This window comes from Leptonychotes weddellii, chromosome X (genome assembly GCF_054177405.1).
Source record: "Leptonychotes weddellii isolate Sample4059 chromosome X, ASM5417740v2, whole genome shotgun sequence".
In the NCBI taxonomy this organism is placed as follows: domain Eukaryota; kingdom Metazoa; phylum Chordata; class Mammalia; order Carnivora; family Phocidae; genus Leptonychotes; species Leptonychotes weddellii.
In genome coordinates, this window is record NC_138385.1 from 65,848,315 (window position 1) to 65,864,279 (window position 15,965).

Here is a 15,965-nt window from a genome sequence, read left to right on the forward strand (position 1 = left end):
TTATTTTTTGGGGGGGTGTTGAGTTTGAGAAGTTCTTTATAGATCTTGGATATCAGCCCTTTATCTGTAGTGTCATTTGCAAATATCTTCTCCCATTCTGTGTGTTGCCTCTTTGTTTTGTTGACTGTTTCCTTTGCTGTGCAGAAGCTTTTGATCTTGATGAAGTCCCAAAAGTTCATTTTTGCTTTTGTTTCACTAGCTTTTGGAGATGCATCTTGAAAGAAGTCGCTGTGACAATGTCAAAGAGGTTACTGCCTATGTTCTCCTCTAGGATTTTGTTGGATTCCTGTCTCACATTGAGGTCTTTCATCCATTTTGACTTTATCTTTGTGTATGGTGTTAGAGAATGGTCGAGTTTCATTCTTCTACATGTGGCAGTCCAATTTTCCCAGCACCATTTATTGAAGAGACTGTCTTTTTTCCATTGCATATTTTTTCCTGCTTTGTCAAAGATTATTTGACCATAGAGTTGAGGGTCCATATCTGGGCTCTCTATTCTTTTCCATTGGTCTATATGTCTGTTTTAGTGCCAGTACCATGCTGTCTTGGTGATCACTGCTTTGTAATATAGCTTGAAATCGGGCAACGTGATGCCCCCAACTTTGTTTTTCTTTTTCAACATTTCCTTGGTGATTCGGGGTCTTTTCTGATTCCATACAAAATTTAGGATTGTTTGTTGCAGCACTTTGAAAATGTTATTGGAATTTTGATCGGGATGGCATTGAAGGTATAGATTGCTCTGGGTAACATAGATGTTTTAACAATGTTTATTCTTCCAATCCATGAGCATAGAATGTTTTTCCATCTTTTTATGCCTTCTTCAATTTCTTTCATGAGTGTTCTGTAGTTTCTAGAGTATAGATCCTTTACCTATTTGGTTAGGTTTATTCCGAAGTATCTTATGGTTTTTGGTGCTATAGTAAATGGAATTGTTTCTCTAATTTCTCTTTCTACAGTTGCATTGTTAGTGTATGAGAAAGCAACTGATTTCTGTACATTGATTTTGTATCCTGCCACATTACTGAATTGCTGTATGAGTTCTAGTAATTTGGGGGTGGAGTCTTTTGGGTTTTCCATATAAAGTATCATTTCGTCTGAGAAAAGAGAGAGTTTGACTTCTTCTTTGCCAATTTGAATACCTTTGTTTCGTTTTGTTGTCTGACTGCTGTTGCTAGGACTTCTAGTACTATGTTGAACAATAGTGGCGAGAGTGGGCATCCTTGATGTGTTCCTGATCTTAAGGGAAAGGCTCTCCACTTTTCCCCATTGAGGATGATATTCGCTGTGCATTTTTCATAGATGGATTTTATGAACCTGAAGAATGTTCCCTCTATCCCTATACTCTGAGGAGTTTTAATCAGGAAAGGATGCTGTATTTTGTCAAATGCTTTTTCTGCATCAATTGAGAGGACCATATGGATCTTCTCTCTCCTCTTATTAATGTGTTCTATCACATTGATTGATTTGCGAATGTAGAACCACCCTTGCATCCCGGGGATAAATCCCATGTAGTCAGTGTGGATAATCCTTTTGATGTATGGTTGGATCCTATTAGCTAGGATTTTGTTGAGGATTTGGAATCCATATTCATCAGGTCTGAAATTCTCCTTTTTGATGGGGTCTTTGCCTGGTTTGGGATTAAGGTAATGCTGGCCTCATAGAATGAGTCTGGAAGCTTTCCTTCTGTTTCTATTTTTTGAAACAGCTTCAGGAGAATAGGTATTATTTCTTCTTTGAATGTTTGGTGGAATTCCCCAGGGAATCCATCAGGCCCTGGACTCTTGATTTTTGGGAGGTTTTTGATCACTGCTTCAATCTCATTACTGGTTATTGGCCTATTCAGGTTGTCAGTGTCTTCCTGTTTCAGTCTTGGCAGTCTATAGGTTTCCAGGATGGCATCCATTATGCAGGTTGCTTAATTTATTGGCATACAGTTGTTGATAATAATTTCTAATAATTGTTTCTATTTCCTTGGTGTTTGTTGTGATCTCTCCCGTTTCACTCATATTTTTATTAATTTGAGTCCTTTCTCTTTTCTTTTGGATAAGTGTGGCCAGTGGTTTATCGATCTTAATTCTTTCAATGAACCAGCTTCTAGTTTCCTTGATCTGATCTAATGTGTTTTCAGTTTCTAATTCATTGATTTCTGCTCTAATCTTAATTATTTCTCTTCTAATGCATGGCTTGGTCATCGTTTGTTGCTTTTTCTCTAGTTCTTTAAGTTGTAGAGTTAGTTGGTGAATTCGGGATTTTTTTGGTTTTTTTGAGTGAGGCTTGGATGGCTATGTATGTCCCTCTTAGGACCGCCTTTGCAGTATACCATAGGTTTTGGACTGATGTGTTTTTGTTCTCATTGGTTTCCATGAATTGTTTAAGTTCTTTGATTTCCTGGTTAACCCAAACATTCCTGAGCAGAGTGGTCTTTATCTTCCAAGTGTTTGAATTTCTTCCAAATTTTTTCTGGTGATTGAGTTCCAGTTTTAAAGCATTATGGTCTGAGAATATGCAGGGAATAATCTCAATGTTTTGGTATCGGTTGAGACGTGATTTGCGACCCAGTACATGGTCTATTCTGGAGAAAGTTCCATGTATCCTTGAGAAGAATGAATATTCTGTTGTTTTAGGGTGGAATGTTCTGTATATATCTATGAGGTCCATCTGGTCCAGTGTATCATTCAAAGCTCTTGTTTCTTTGTTGATTTTCTTTTTAGATGATCTATTGCTGAAAGTGGAGTATTGAGGTCTCCAACAATTTACATATTATTATCAATATGACTATTTTGGTGAACAGTTGGCTTATGTAGTTGGCTGTTCCCATGTTGGGGGCATAAATATTTACAACTGTTAGGTCTTCTTGTATTCTAGAAACTCTCAGACATTATGGCTTCTTCCCTTTTTCACATAATCTCTATTATCTCCTTCTGGAAATAAAACTGAATGGGTGTTAATCCCGTCCAATTCCTTTATGTTTCCTAACTTATTTTTGATGTCTTTGCTGCATTCTGAGTAATTTCTTCAGCTCTATCTTCCAAATCACTATTTCTTAAGTTGTATCTAATCTTTCATTTATTCAGTCCACTGAGTTTTCAATTTTAATAAATAAATTTTTATTTATAAAAATTCTATTAGTTTTTTTAAATCTCTATCATATATTTAATAGTATCTTATTTTTTCTCACATTTTTATTCCATCTTTTATTTCTTTATAAATTTCAAACATATTTATTTTACATATGTATATTTAAATGGATCTTTTATCTTATGTTTTTAGGGTTCTCCTCTTATTGTTTCTGTTTATTTTCACTCATGATAGCTTATCTCCCATGCCTATTATGCAAGCTTCAGTTTGACAAAATTTATATGTAAGAATTCTGCACAGACTAAGTTGAGAGGATTCAGAGATAATTTCCATTTGCTTCTTCCATATACTTTAGAACTAATGACTTGAAATTGCTTTTCATTAAACTCCCATCTTAGCATTTTCTAAAACACGTGTATTGTAAGTCTGAACCACAAACCCACCTGATAGTAAGCTTGTGGTTAATATATTATTATAGGAAGCTTTTCCTAATTTTTCCACTGAGTCAAGCAGAGGCAGATAAATGTTATCGTTTCCTTTTGCCTGTGGATATATATTTTTTCTAGTTTACACTTCTACTAATGATGTAGCCCTTTGAGTGTCTCAGATTTTTGTGAAAATTTCAGTCCCAATTCTCCACCTTATGAACACCTAAGGCCTTGTCTTCTGTCTCTATGATGTTTTAAAATCTCAAGCGTCGGGCGCCTGGGTGGCTCAGTTGGTTAAGCGACTGCCTTCAGCTCAGGTCATGATCCTGGAGTCCTGGGATTGAGTCCCGCATCAGGCTCCCTGCTCAGCAGGGAGTCTGCTTCTCCCTCTCCCGCTCCCCCTCTTGTGCTCTTTCTCTCTCTCACTCTCTCTCTCAAATAAATAAATAAAATCTTTAAAAAAAAAAAATCTCAAGCCTCTCAGATACTGTGATTGGCAAATGCCCCCAGGGCAGTTGTGCCTTCTAAATCCACTTACCTCTCTTTTTTCCCCAAGTTTTTCTTCATTTTGGAACCCTACATTCATGTTTTCCTTTATTTTGTTGAAAGATCAGCAGTGCAAACATTTATTTTATCTAGTTTTTCTAGGAATTTTATTTTATTTTTTAAGGAGCAAAAATACTATTTTTATTTATCTATTTTTATTATGTTCAGTTAGCCAACATATAGTACATCATTAATTTTTGACGTAGTGTTCAATGATTCATTAGTTGTGTATAACACCCAGTGCTCATCACAACATGTACCCTCCTTAATTCCCATCACCCGATTACACTATTCCCCACCCCCCTCCGCTCTGTAACCCTCAGTTTGTTTCCCCAAGTCCATTTGCATCGACATGGATGGAACCAGAGGGGATTATGCTAAGTGAAACAAGTCAAGCAGAGAAAGACAATTATCATATGGTTTCACTCATATGCGGAACATAAGGAATAGCATGGAGGACAACAGGGGAAGGGAGGGAAACCTGAAGGGGAAGAAATCTAGGAATTTTATATTGAGAAGTTTTATTATTATTGTTATTTGGTCCACTGTATTGAATGCTCCCATCTAGTAGATGAGAAACTAAGACACTACAAAAGAAATGAGTGGTCTAAGGTCATACTACTGGGTCAACTACTGAACTGGTGCCAGAACCAACATTTCCTGATTCCTAGTCCTGAGTTCTTCTCTGGGCAAACCTCCTCATCTACCTTTTTTACCCAAATATTCTGTCATTTTTAGTCCTATGAGGATCTGGTTCAGCGTCTGGAGCCAGTTATAATGGAGCTAGAACGGCAGGAAAATGTACTGGTGATCTGCCATCAGGCTGTCATGCGGTGCCTCCTGGCCTACTTCCTGGATAAGAGCTCAGGTACCACTCTCCTCTCTGTTCCTGGCATAGGGAACTGGATATGATTTGGGACCCTGACACCAGCAGTCTGTGGTTTATATCTTAGTGGTTAAGAGCACAGTATCTAGATTAAGAATGCTTGAGGTCAAATTCTTTCTCTGTCACATACTAGCTTTGACAAATTACTTTAGCCTCTCTGGGCTCAATTTCCTCATCTGTAAAATGGGGAGAACAATAATAAAGTTTAAATAAATTAAAATATGTAAAGAGCTTAGGACAGTTCATGACACATAGTATAGGCTATATAAGTGTTAGCTGCTGTTTTTAGTATTAGTATTATTCTGAGTTAATATTTTCAAAGCCAACCTTAACAGTATGCATCAACCTGAAAAAGCTGAGACAGTACTTCTCTGAAACATGCTGTCATCAGGTGGTAATGGGACATTCTGTTGCTTCATGATCCTGATTATAAGTTTCTGTCTTTGCTATGGGGATGATTTCTCCCAAGATAGTGATATTTTCATTTTACTTTTTTAAATGATAATTTCTTCTTTAAAAGATATCTAGACACTGTAATTTACAAAGTATCTATACACTAACAACATATGCTGAACTGCAAACTAGGGCAGCGAGACTGGCAAGGGACTGTTATGTCACTCTTTGGTTTGACAGTCCATTTCTGATGTGGATGCTGAAGTATTAGCATCTCCAGGATACTGTGAGGGTGTGTGAAGACCTTGCAAAGTTATACTTGAAAGTTATATTGTGCAATGTCCTACAGACTTGAATCTTCTCTACTATGCTAGTTTCCAAATAAAGGGCATTATAATATGGAGTCATCCCAAATTGAAACCCAGGGAACTTGAGAACTTGACATTGGTCAAATCATTTCCTCTGCCTGGCCCTCAGTCTCCTCACTGGAAAAGGGGATGTGGTTTGGGGTGAGGGTTCTTGTGCTGTTAGATTTCCAATAACTTCCAATTTCTACTGCTTGGTACTGTCTTTGGGACCATGAGGCAAGCAGCGTAAGTAACCCTAACTGTGCAGATGAGGGGATGGAGTCTCTGAGAGGTGAAGTGACCTGCCCGAGGTCACGGGGCTCAGTGGGACAGGGAGGGGTGTCAACCTCAGGTGCTTTCCAGAGGACCCCCACCTCAGACACGCATAGAGTGGGGGAGGGGCACATGTACCTGTCATTCTCCCACTGCTTTACCCACTTCCTACCTTCTTTCATGCGCAGGCCACGCCAGCTGCGCCCAGCCGCCCTGGGAGCTGGGCTAGGCAGTGCTGGGTACATACTCTTACCCCTATTATTCAGTGAGGAAACTTGAGGCCCAGAGAGATGCTGTGACTGGGAAAGCAGACCCACAGGACCTCAGAGCTGGGGCACCCTCAGAGTATATCTATCTAGCCCAATCTTGTGCTGTGACAGGTGGGAACTCTGAGGGCCAGAGAGAGAAAAGGTTGGGCCAAGGTCACTTGTCCAGGTGATGGCAGAGCTAGGTCAGAGACCTCAGGCAAGTCACTTCCCTTTTCCGAGTCCATTTTGTCACATGTGCCATGGGGAACAGTAGCCCCCACAGAGTATCAGTGAGGATGGAATGAGATCTTGCACCCAGACCACTGGGCCCCAGGACCTGACAATGACGATGACAAAGACGAGGAGGAGGAGGAGGAGTGGGATGGATGCCCAGGATATCGCCAAACCTGATGTCTCAGGAGGCTTGGAGTGTGGTGGGAGCCTTGAAAGCCCACGATGAGCCTTGGGGGCAGAGAAGCCATGAGGGGTTTGGATCTGGCCCAGTGAAGGGAGCTGGCAAGTGGTAAGGGCAGCCTGGCTGGGAGAGGGTGGCTATTGTTGGAGAGTGGTGAGGGATGGGGGTGTTGCCCCCATGACACTGTGAGTCCCTCCAAGGCAGTGGTCGGTGGCTGCAGTGGGCAGAGCATGCATTTAGCCTCAGAGGGTCTTAGGTTCAAGTCCCAATGCTGCCACTTCCTGACTGTGACATAGGACAAGTGTCTTTCCTCTCAGAGCCTTAGTGTCCTCACCCATGGAATGGGCCTGATCATCTCCTCCTAAGGATGTCTAATAAATGAAAACCTAGGCTCATAAAAGAAATGGTACATGAATATTCAAAACAACTTTATGAATAATAGTCAACAACTGGAAACAAGTGAATTGAGAAATGCTTGTCCATCAACAAGCGTGAGAGGAGTCAGAAAGCACAGGCCTGGGCTGGAGAGAAAACTGTGGGAGCTGCCAAGGTACATGTACACATTTCCAAGGGCCCTGGCACATAACAAGCTCCCAGAAAACACTTGCCAAGACACATTTGTGGGCCTTCATGCTAGAAGAACCTGTGGAAGACCTGAGGCTGGGGGCAGGAGGGAGGTCTGCCTTAGTCTCATGTTTGCCCTGTGAGTGAGGAGATAGACCACATCCCAAATAACCAGCCTGTCCTTCCTGGGGAACTCACAGTCTGTCCGCATTCCCCAAGGCCTTCCTTCCTCTCTGCTCTAGAGGCCACCTTTCTACATCCTTCCTCACTGCCCACCCTGTTCTCAACACTGCCCACTGCAGAGTGTGTGTGGGAGGGTGTAACCCTGATGAAGGTGGTCATAAGGAAGGGGGTATGGCAGAGGAGGCCTGGGGAGATGGCACCTTCCCCAGTACCTTTTCTCTGATGGCTGCTTTCTCCTCCTTTCCAGATGAGCTGCCATATCTCAAGTGTCCTTTGCACACAGTGCTTAAACTCACACCTGTGGCTTATGGTGAGTGCCCCCACCCTCATCTGAGGAAAGACACATAGAGAGCATGAGCATGCTTCCAGTGCATACCATTTGCCCAGCAGAGTCCTGGGGGAGGTTTCTTGGGTGGGTAATTGGATGTCCTGGTGAAGGAAGAATTGGCAATAATAGGATGAGAACAGGGAAGACCTGGGATGGCCTCTAAATCCGGGGCCTGTCCTCAACTTTTTCTGGCTCTACCAAAGCACCAAACACGGAACACTAACCTGTAGAAGAAGAGGTCCCCAGAGGGGACCAGAGGAGTAAGTGTAGGTTGGGCCAGATTGAAGAAAGATCTGAAAGACCAGCCTGGCCAGTTTAGACTGTCTCTTGGGACATTGGTTTGCTATGAAATATTTATGAGCAGGGGAGAGAGAGACTCAAATATCTTCTGGGGTGTGAATAGGGAAGACAGTGCACTGAAGCCCAGAGTAGGTTGCAATCCACAGGGATGGAGCTAAGGGGGGCTTCCATAAGCATTGGACCACCTCTGACAGCGCCCAGTGATACCACTCTCCTTTTTCTTCAGGCTCTCAGAACTCCTTTGTGACCTCCCACACCTCTGTTGTTGCCATAATCATTTTGTCCTCTAAATAAACTTTACCTGGGACTGATTGCCCCAAGGCAATGGCCCCAGGACTCTTCCACCACTTCAGCACTTAACACAGCTTAGCAGGTCCACAGGGCTCCATCACTATTATATAGATTAGATTGCTGTCTCACAGGGCACAAGAGTTGGGGGAGTCCCCAGAGATCATCTATTCTCATCTCCTTTCCATTCAAAGTTGAGCAACTGAGGCTCAGAGAACTCTGAGACTATTAGGGGCAACTGGGAGAACATCCCATTGGCTTCTCTTAGACCTGGTGTCTTCCCCTTACAACACACAGCTGGTCTACATTCCCCTCCCTACAGAGTAGTCACAATCTGCACACAGTGTGGAGCTCGGGGTATGGGTAGTGATGGGTGAGGGAGCGAATGACAGCTCAGGGAAGATCTGTACGTACTTTGGGGGCTTATGGATGGACTGGTTGTTCTTTTCTGAGGCTGCAAAGTGGAGTCCATCTACCTGAACGTGGAAGCCGTAAACACACATCGGGAGAAACCTGAGGTAGGTGAGGGACTCTGTGGCCTAAGCAGGCACATGGTGAAAGCACCCACCTTCACAGAAAGGCCACCCCAATCCCACAGAGCTTGGGTGTTTCATACCAACAGATAGAATAACCAGCACCCAGAAATGCAGGAACTGTGGCCCAGGTCTGAGGTGCCATAGAGATGCAGGGCTAGAGCAACACCTACTCCAAAGTCCTCAGGTTGAGATTCCCCAGGGGCTTGCCTGAGAAAAGGATCCAGGCCTGGCTGAAGGAGGGGAACCTGGCAGTGAGGACAAAAGGCAGGGGAGGGGCTGGGTCTCCACAGTGCTGGCTCCTTCCTATTAATCCTGGGCTCTCTCCTCTCAGAATGTGGACATCACCCGAGAACCTGAGGAAGCTCTGGACACTGTCCCTGCCCACTACTGAGCCCTTTCCAAAAAGTAAAACTGCCTTTGCTCTCACTGTCTCCCACTTTTAAGAGCTGCTATCCTTGCACTTCTCCTACCTTAAGATCCTGGACTTGGCCTACAGGTCTTGATTTCTAGCTACAACCAAGGAGCTGTCTAGCTGTGAATTAAACTTTTTCTTTCTTAATTACTAAACCCTTATCAATAAAGATTTCTCTTGCTGCCTACAAAAGGGGAGAGGAAGTCATTGTGAGGCTTCTCCCACAGGATCTTCTTAAGATCCCAACTTGTGAAATTCCTCTGGTGCTGTGGGGTATGGAATGGATGAGGACTTCCTGAAGGGAAGGGTTCTGGGGTAGCACCTCTAAAATTGAAGGAGGAGATTAAGTCTCTATGAGTACATATGGGCCTTGTTCCTTGGTGGGCAGCATGGCTGAGGACCTGACACCTTCATTCCTACACTCAAAAGAATCTGTACCTGGACCACAGTGTTCCTCTCTTCTCCAACTCCTGCTGCCATCCTGAGTGATTTCACTGTCCATACAAATTGTCCAAATAATACCCTGGCCTCCAAGTCCCCTGACCCCCTCAACTCTAGTGACCATTTCCCCCTCAGCCATCCACTCCATGGATCTTGGCATCATCTAGACAACCCGCCCCCAGTATGATTTCTCTTTTTTAAAAATATTTTATTTATTTGACAGAGAGAGACACAGTGAGAGAGGGAGCACAAGCAGGGGGAGTGGGAGAAGGAGAAGCAGGCTTCCCACTGAGCAGGGAGCCTGATGTGGGGCTCGATCCCAGGACCCTGGGATCATGACCTGAGCCGAAAGCAGACACTTAATGACTGAGCCAACCAGGTGCCCCTCCAGTATGATTTCTTAAATACAAGGATCCCACTATCTGACCACTGGCCCCCAGTCCTTACAACTCTGTCATCCACAGGATCCCTAGAAACATGCCTCCCACATAGTGGGCATGTGTGTAGTATTTCTTGAATGAACAATATTTGTTCTTGTACTGCATCAAGAGTATAATCCTTTGATTCCTCCATTGTCTTCCAATCCACCAGTTCTCTTCCTCCTCATTGTTCTACCATCCCTAGCCAGCTTAAATCTTATGTTCCATTTCTTCAGCCACTCTCCATGCATCTAGGTATCAGCAACCCAGTGGTGAAGAGACAGACACTCATATACTCACTGCCTTGATTCCTTTGTTCTTCCATCATAGCCACCAGCAAGACCCAAACCTTGTATAATCCACATTACTTTTTTGGGAGGATCTACTGCTTGAAACAAACCTACGTTTATCTGCTTCCACAGCCACCTTTAAATCCTATTCAGTCAGGGTCACCTGGCACTCTATCCCATCCCACCTTCTCAGGCATGTGCTACTTCAGTCAATTCTTGACTATTTTATATCTATCTCCTGTCCTTTATTGGTTTTTGCCCCCACACTCTCTGCAACATGCTCAGATCTCTCTCTCTTATCTCAAGAAAACCCTCCCTTGTTCCTGTGTCCACATCTAGTCCCACTCTATCTCTCCGTTCCTATACAAATGTCTCAAAATGAATCTATATTTACTGTCCAGAACCCTCTCCCTCTGCCTTCTATTCTAGGCTTCCCCCCCCTCATATCTTTGCTCAATCTATAATCCCCTTGCCTGCCGTGCTTTCTCCAGGTCTCTATCCCACTGAAATCATACTTTCATTTTAGCCTAAAGCTGCAGCCCACCTTCTCTGAAGAGCTACACTGATCTCTAGTTCTCCTATGAACCTGAAATGTCACTCACAACAACCTAAGCACAATAAAAGACAGACAAAAACCTCCAATTCATCTTGCAAATTTAATGTAACTCTGATACCAAAATATGACAGCACACAAGAAGCAAACAACAAAGTAGGATCAGCAAGCAGATTTTTCATAGCATGTCACCCTCAGCTAATTGATAATATCTGCTTATACTGCTGTGTGGACAAAAATTCCAAGGATGTACCTTGGCTCCTTGGGAAGAACTGCTGGAATTCATTAGCCGTATCTGTAAACCTGGGAAATAAACCTGAAAACAAAACACCAAACAGGAACACATTTTAGCACCAAATATACTGTTTTCTCATACTTCCTTCATTGTCCTCATCTTCCCACCCAAACATCCCACTTTGGGGTTTCTTATAACATTTCCCGCTCTTATATCCATTCCCATGGGCCATGGCTGTGGAAATGTTGTAATTACCTGAAACCTCACTAGCCATAGGAGAAGCTACAGGCACCAAGGCTGGTGGCTCCACCACCAAAGCCAGCACCATTTCTTGGTCCACCGCCAAAGCCAGCACCACTGCTTGGTCCACTGCTGAAGCCAGCACCTGTGCTTGGTCCACTGCCGAAGCCAATGATAGAACTGGGTCCACCATTGAAGCTGGTGCTGGTGCAGGGTTCGCCAATAAAGCCAGTGCTGGTGTTGGAACCACTGCCAAAGCCAATGATGGTACTTGGTCCTCCGTTGAAGCTGTTATTAGGCCCAGCACCAAAGCCATCACTGATGCTGAGGCCACCACTAAAGCCAGCACTTGTACCAAGTGTGCTGTTAAAACCAGCATTGGTGCCCAGTCCATCACCAAAGCCATCGCTTGAGATCAGTCCACTACCAAAGCCAGCACTGGTGCTCAGTCCACTACCGAAGATAGCACTGGTCCCTGGTCCACTACCGAAGCCAGCACTGGTGCTCAGTCCACCACTAAATCCAGCACTGGTGCTTAACCCATGGCCAAAGATGAAACCAGTAGTGGTACTGGATCCATCACCAAAACTAGCACTGGTAGCACCACTAAAGCAGGTGCTAGTGCTAGGATGGCCACCAAAGCATAGGCTGGTGTTAGACACACTGCCAAAGCAGAGGCTGGTGCTGGGAACTCCACCAAAGCCAATGCTGGTACTGGGAGCAATGCCAAAGTCAGTAGTGGTGCTAAGTGCCCCACTGAAGTCAGCACTGGTGCTGAACACACCGCCAAAGCCAGAGATGGTGCTGGGTGCACTGCTGAAGCTGCCACTAGTGCTGACAGCACTGTTAAAACCAGCACTGGTGTTGAGTGCACCACCAAAGCCAACACTGGTGCTGAATGCACCACCAAAGCTGGCACCAGTGCTGGGAGAGCCACCAAAGCAGATGCTGGTGCTTAGTGTACCACCAAAGTCAGCGCTGGTGCTAGAAGAGCCACCAAAGGAGACACTGGTGCTGAGTACTCCATCAAAACCAGTGGTGGTGCTAGGAGAGCTGCCAAAGCAGATACTGGTATTAAGTGTGCCACCAAAGCTGGCACCGGAGTTGGGAGAGCCACCAAAGCAGACACTAGTGCTCAGTGTGCCACCAAATCCAGTGCTGGTGCTAAGCGCACCACTAAAGACTGTGCTGGTTCTGGGTATACTGCCAAAGCTGCTACTGGTAATGAGTGCACCACTGAAGCCAGCAGTGGTGCTGAGTGTGCCTCCAAAGCCAGAGCTGGCTCCACCACTGAAACTGGGACTGCTGCTGAGTGGGACACTGAAACTGGAGCTGACCCCACCACCAAAGCTGGCACTGGTACAAGATGTGCCACCAAAGCTAATGCAGGCTTCACTGTTGAAACTAGAGCTGGTGCTGGCTGCACCACTGAAGCTAATGCTGGCTGCACCACTGAAACTAGTGCTAGTGCTGGGTATGCCACTAAAGCAAATGCTGGCTGTACTGCTGAAGCTGGCACTGGTCTTGGGTGTGCCACCAAAGCTAATGCCAGCTCTGCCACCAAAGCCACCACTGGGGCTGGGCGCACCACTGAAGCTAATACTAGCACTATCACTGAAGGTAGCCCTGGTGCTAGCTCCTCTGCTGAAGTCGATGTTGGTGCTGGCTTCTGCATTTTCTTGGGCTCTGGTCTCAATTTCAAATGAAAATCTGTTCCAGGACTGAGCATCATCGCCTAACTCTTCCCTTGTTAGGCAGTCGATATCCATGTCATCCCAATTCCAGGGCCCAGCCACAGCTTCCTCTCCAATCCCCATTTGGGCTCTCGCCTCAGCCCTTGCCTCAGCCTCAGCTGCAGCCACAGCTGCAGCTTGGACTTCCATCTCCACTGCCTCCCGGTACTGAGCAGCCCAGTCCTTGGGGTCTTTCTTCTGTACCTGAAATGGGAATGATAATCAATATAAGGACAATAACATTTGTAATTATGCATTAAGTACATACTATGAGATTTGTATAAAATCAATAGCCGTATTTTTTTTTAATTCTTAGTTTTCTGGGGCTCTGTCAGTCCTGAGATCCAATTTCAGCTCTGATAACTAAGGTGCTGTGTGACCTTGGACAAGTTACTTAACCTCACTGAGAAGATGGGAAATGAAAAGAGAGTATGTTATGGATTGGATGTTTGTGTCTCTCCCTCCCAATTCATATGTTAAAGCATCAGCCCCCAGTGTGACTATATGTGGAGACTGGGCCTTTATAGAAGTAGAGTTAAATGATGTCATACGGTGGGGCCCTGGTCCAATAAGATTAGTGTTTTTATAAGAGGCTCTTTCTCCACCATGTGAGAACACAGCAAGAAGACATTCATATGCAAGCCAGAGGGAGAGGCTTCATCAGAAACTGGCACTGCTGGACCTTGATCTGGGACTTCCAGCCTCCAGAACCGTGAGAAAATAAATTTCTGTTGTTTAAGCCACCCAGTCTGTATTATTTTGTTAAGACAGTGCAAGCAGACTAACACAAATTATGAAAGAAAGAACGAAACAAGGTAAACTTTATGTTAGGCAGCATTCTCAGACATCAGTGAAGTTCCATACACTTATATACTAACTGCAGGCTGCCCTGTACCTAACCATCCTGCACACAGCGTGCCCCAGCTAGGGTACCCTTAATATGACAAGTCAGGGCAGCTCTCCTATTACTTTGCATGCAAACTTGAGGACTTTCATCTTGCTAGTCTCATGGTAGGAGTGCAAGCCCCAGAAGAACTCATATTCAGGTGGTCTGCTGTTAGGGACCCTCTTGTACTCCAGGTACCTTGGAGAAAGGAAATGAAATTTGCTTCTGACCAAACAAATCTGTTGTGTAACCACTGGGCACCAGGTGGCAACTTCCTTCAAATACTAAACTCAGCTCCTGGAGAAGGATTTCTAAGACCTTCCTTCCCCAGACTCACTCCCAAACACAGTTCACGGTATTGGTCTCCAATATTGAGTCATTTCCCTTTGGATCTGTGCAAGGCAGTCACTTGATGCTTCAGAGAAGGCATGTATAGGGCATGATGTCACAGGAAGGCCAAAGTATCTTGCTACCTGTGAGGAGTAAACCCAAGTTCCTATTGGGTGTGTTGTAAACAGAGGAGCCATTCTTCAGGCACCCTGCTCTGAGCACACCCCAAAGCAAGGGCCTTGTCTTTGGTCTAGCCCAGTCCTGGAACTCTCCACTCATGGGAATTGTGGACAGGACTCATTTCTAGGGCATAGGATACCCATACTACCTCTAAAGCTAGTGTAATAAAAGGGCTGTTTGAGCACTTTCTGAACCAGACCAGTACACTCAGAACACTTCAGGGCCAGACAAAGCCTCCAAACACCACTTACTTCTGCTTCACAAACTCATCTATGATGAGCTTCCTTATTTCCCCAAAGAGTGAGTGCCTCACCCTGACAATGGGAAAAATAACCCATAAACAGAGATGAAAACTTCCCAGATGAGGGAAGAGGCATTTCTCAACATGGAAGAAACCTCTCTAGCACATGCAGCAGTCCCAGTGAAGCCAGGAAAGTAGTGAACACATGGTCGCTAGAAGCAATAAGTTGAGGCCAGCTGCTTCTTTGTCAGGGATGCCCCTGAAGTTCTATCCACTATCTCAGCTTAGAATGACATAGGGGTGGGAAGATGCAGAGAGTTCAGGACCATATCACCCATCCACCCAGGTCAGAGCCCTGGACCCTCTACCCAGTCCAGCACCCCCGCTCACTCCACCAGACCACCAAGCTGATGCAGTCCTGGGGCCATCCTCTCTTTCCAAACGACAACATGGACAGCAAGCGCTGAGAGAGCCCAATCATACCCAGGGCGCAGCCCCAGCTTGCGCAGCACCTCCCAGATGACAGCTGCAAGGGGAGGCAAGAGGAGACAGGGACAGAAAATGAACATGTGGAATTCCAACTGTGCCACCCATTCAGCTGCATGCCCAGCCACTCACCCTCACTGGCCTTGTTGCCATTCATAAAAATGACACTCAGAATCACCATGAGAAGACCTAGTTTGGGTGTGTCCTTGGTCCTAGGGGAATAACAAGGTAGAGAGAGGTTTATGTCCAGTGGCCATTGGCAAAAAACACACCAGCCAGCTCACTAGGCTATCCTCTCCCAGATTCCTCAGACGTGACAGAATTCTGCCCAGTCTATGCTTCAAGCGCTATGTGACCCTAAACAAGGCTCTTAGACTCTTGAGTCTCAGTCTCCTATTGAGTAGCAGGGGAAAATCCAATCCTACCCCATCCCAGGTAGCCAAGAGGATAGAAGAATGCCTGTCAAACTGGGACAACCCAGGGACCCAGCCAATGTGAGTCCCTTCTTTCTCTCCCAGACCCCTCTGCCCCAAAAGAATTCTAGGCACAGCCCCAGTGGTGCTCCTGTCCTTCAAGCATCATGATTCACCCACACCAGGAAGCCCTCCCTTGAGAACCCCACTCTACCAAAGCCAGTAGGAAGAGACAAGCAATGACAGGGCTGCTTTCCTGGGAAGCTTCTGGAGAAACAGAAAACCTGACAGGA

At 45.1% G+C, this 15,965-nt stretch overlaps 2 protein-coding genes and 1 non-coding gene across 3 annotated transcripts in view; 1 reads left to right on the top strand and 2 right to left on the bottom strand.

Annotated features, from left to right (window-relative positions):
- PFKFB1 (6-phosphofructo-2-kinase/fructose-2,6-biphosphatase 1) overlaps positions 1 to 9,244 on the top strand; it is a 63,138-nt gene extending 53,894 nt beyond the window's left edge. The window contains exons 7-10 of the mRNA XM_081809284.1: positions 4,791 to 4,920; positions 7,609 to 7,671; positions 8,731 to 8,795; positions 9,145 to 9,244. Of these exons, the coding sequence (XP_081665410.1) occupies positions 4,791 to 4,920; positions 7,609 to 7,671; positions 8,731 to 8,795; positions 9,145 to 9,204 (318 nt within the window). The 3' untranslated portion in view covers positions 9,205 to 9,244. The remainder of the gene's footprint in view (positions 1 to 4,790; positions 4,921 to 7,608; positions 7,672 to 8,730; positions 8,796 to 9,144) is intronic.
- Positions 9,245 to 11,012: 1,768 nt separating this feature from the next.
- Positions 11,013 to 15,965, bottom strand: part of TRO (trophinin) — a 5,716-nt gene continuing 763 nt past the window's right edge. Inside the window, 5 exon segments of the mRNA XM_081808791.1 lie at positions 11,013 to 13,340; positions 14,106 to 14,220; positions 14,784 to 14,846; positions 15,257 to 15,299; positions 15,392 to 15,475. Coding sequence (XP_081664917.1) covers positions 11,430 to 13,340; positions 14,106 to 14,220; positions 14,784 to 14,846; positions 15,257 to 15,299; positions 15,392 to 15,475 — 2,216 coding nt within the window. The 3' untranslated portion in view covers positions 11,013 to 11,429.
- LOC115939768 (small nucleolar RNA SNORA11) lies at positions 14,451 to 14,579 on the bottom strand. Its single transcript, XR_004074543.1, has one exon. It is a non-coding gene; the product is annotated as a small nucleolar RNA SNORA11 (small nucleolar RNA).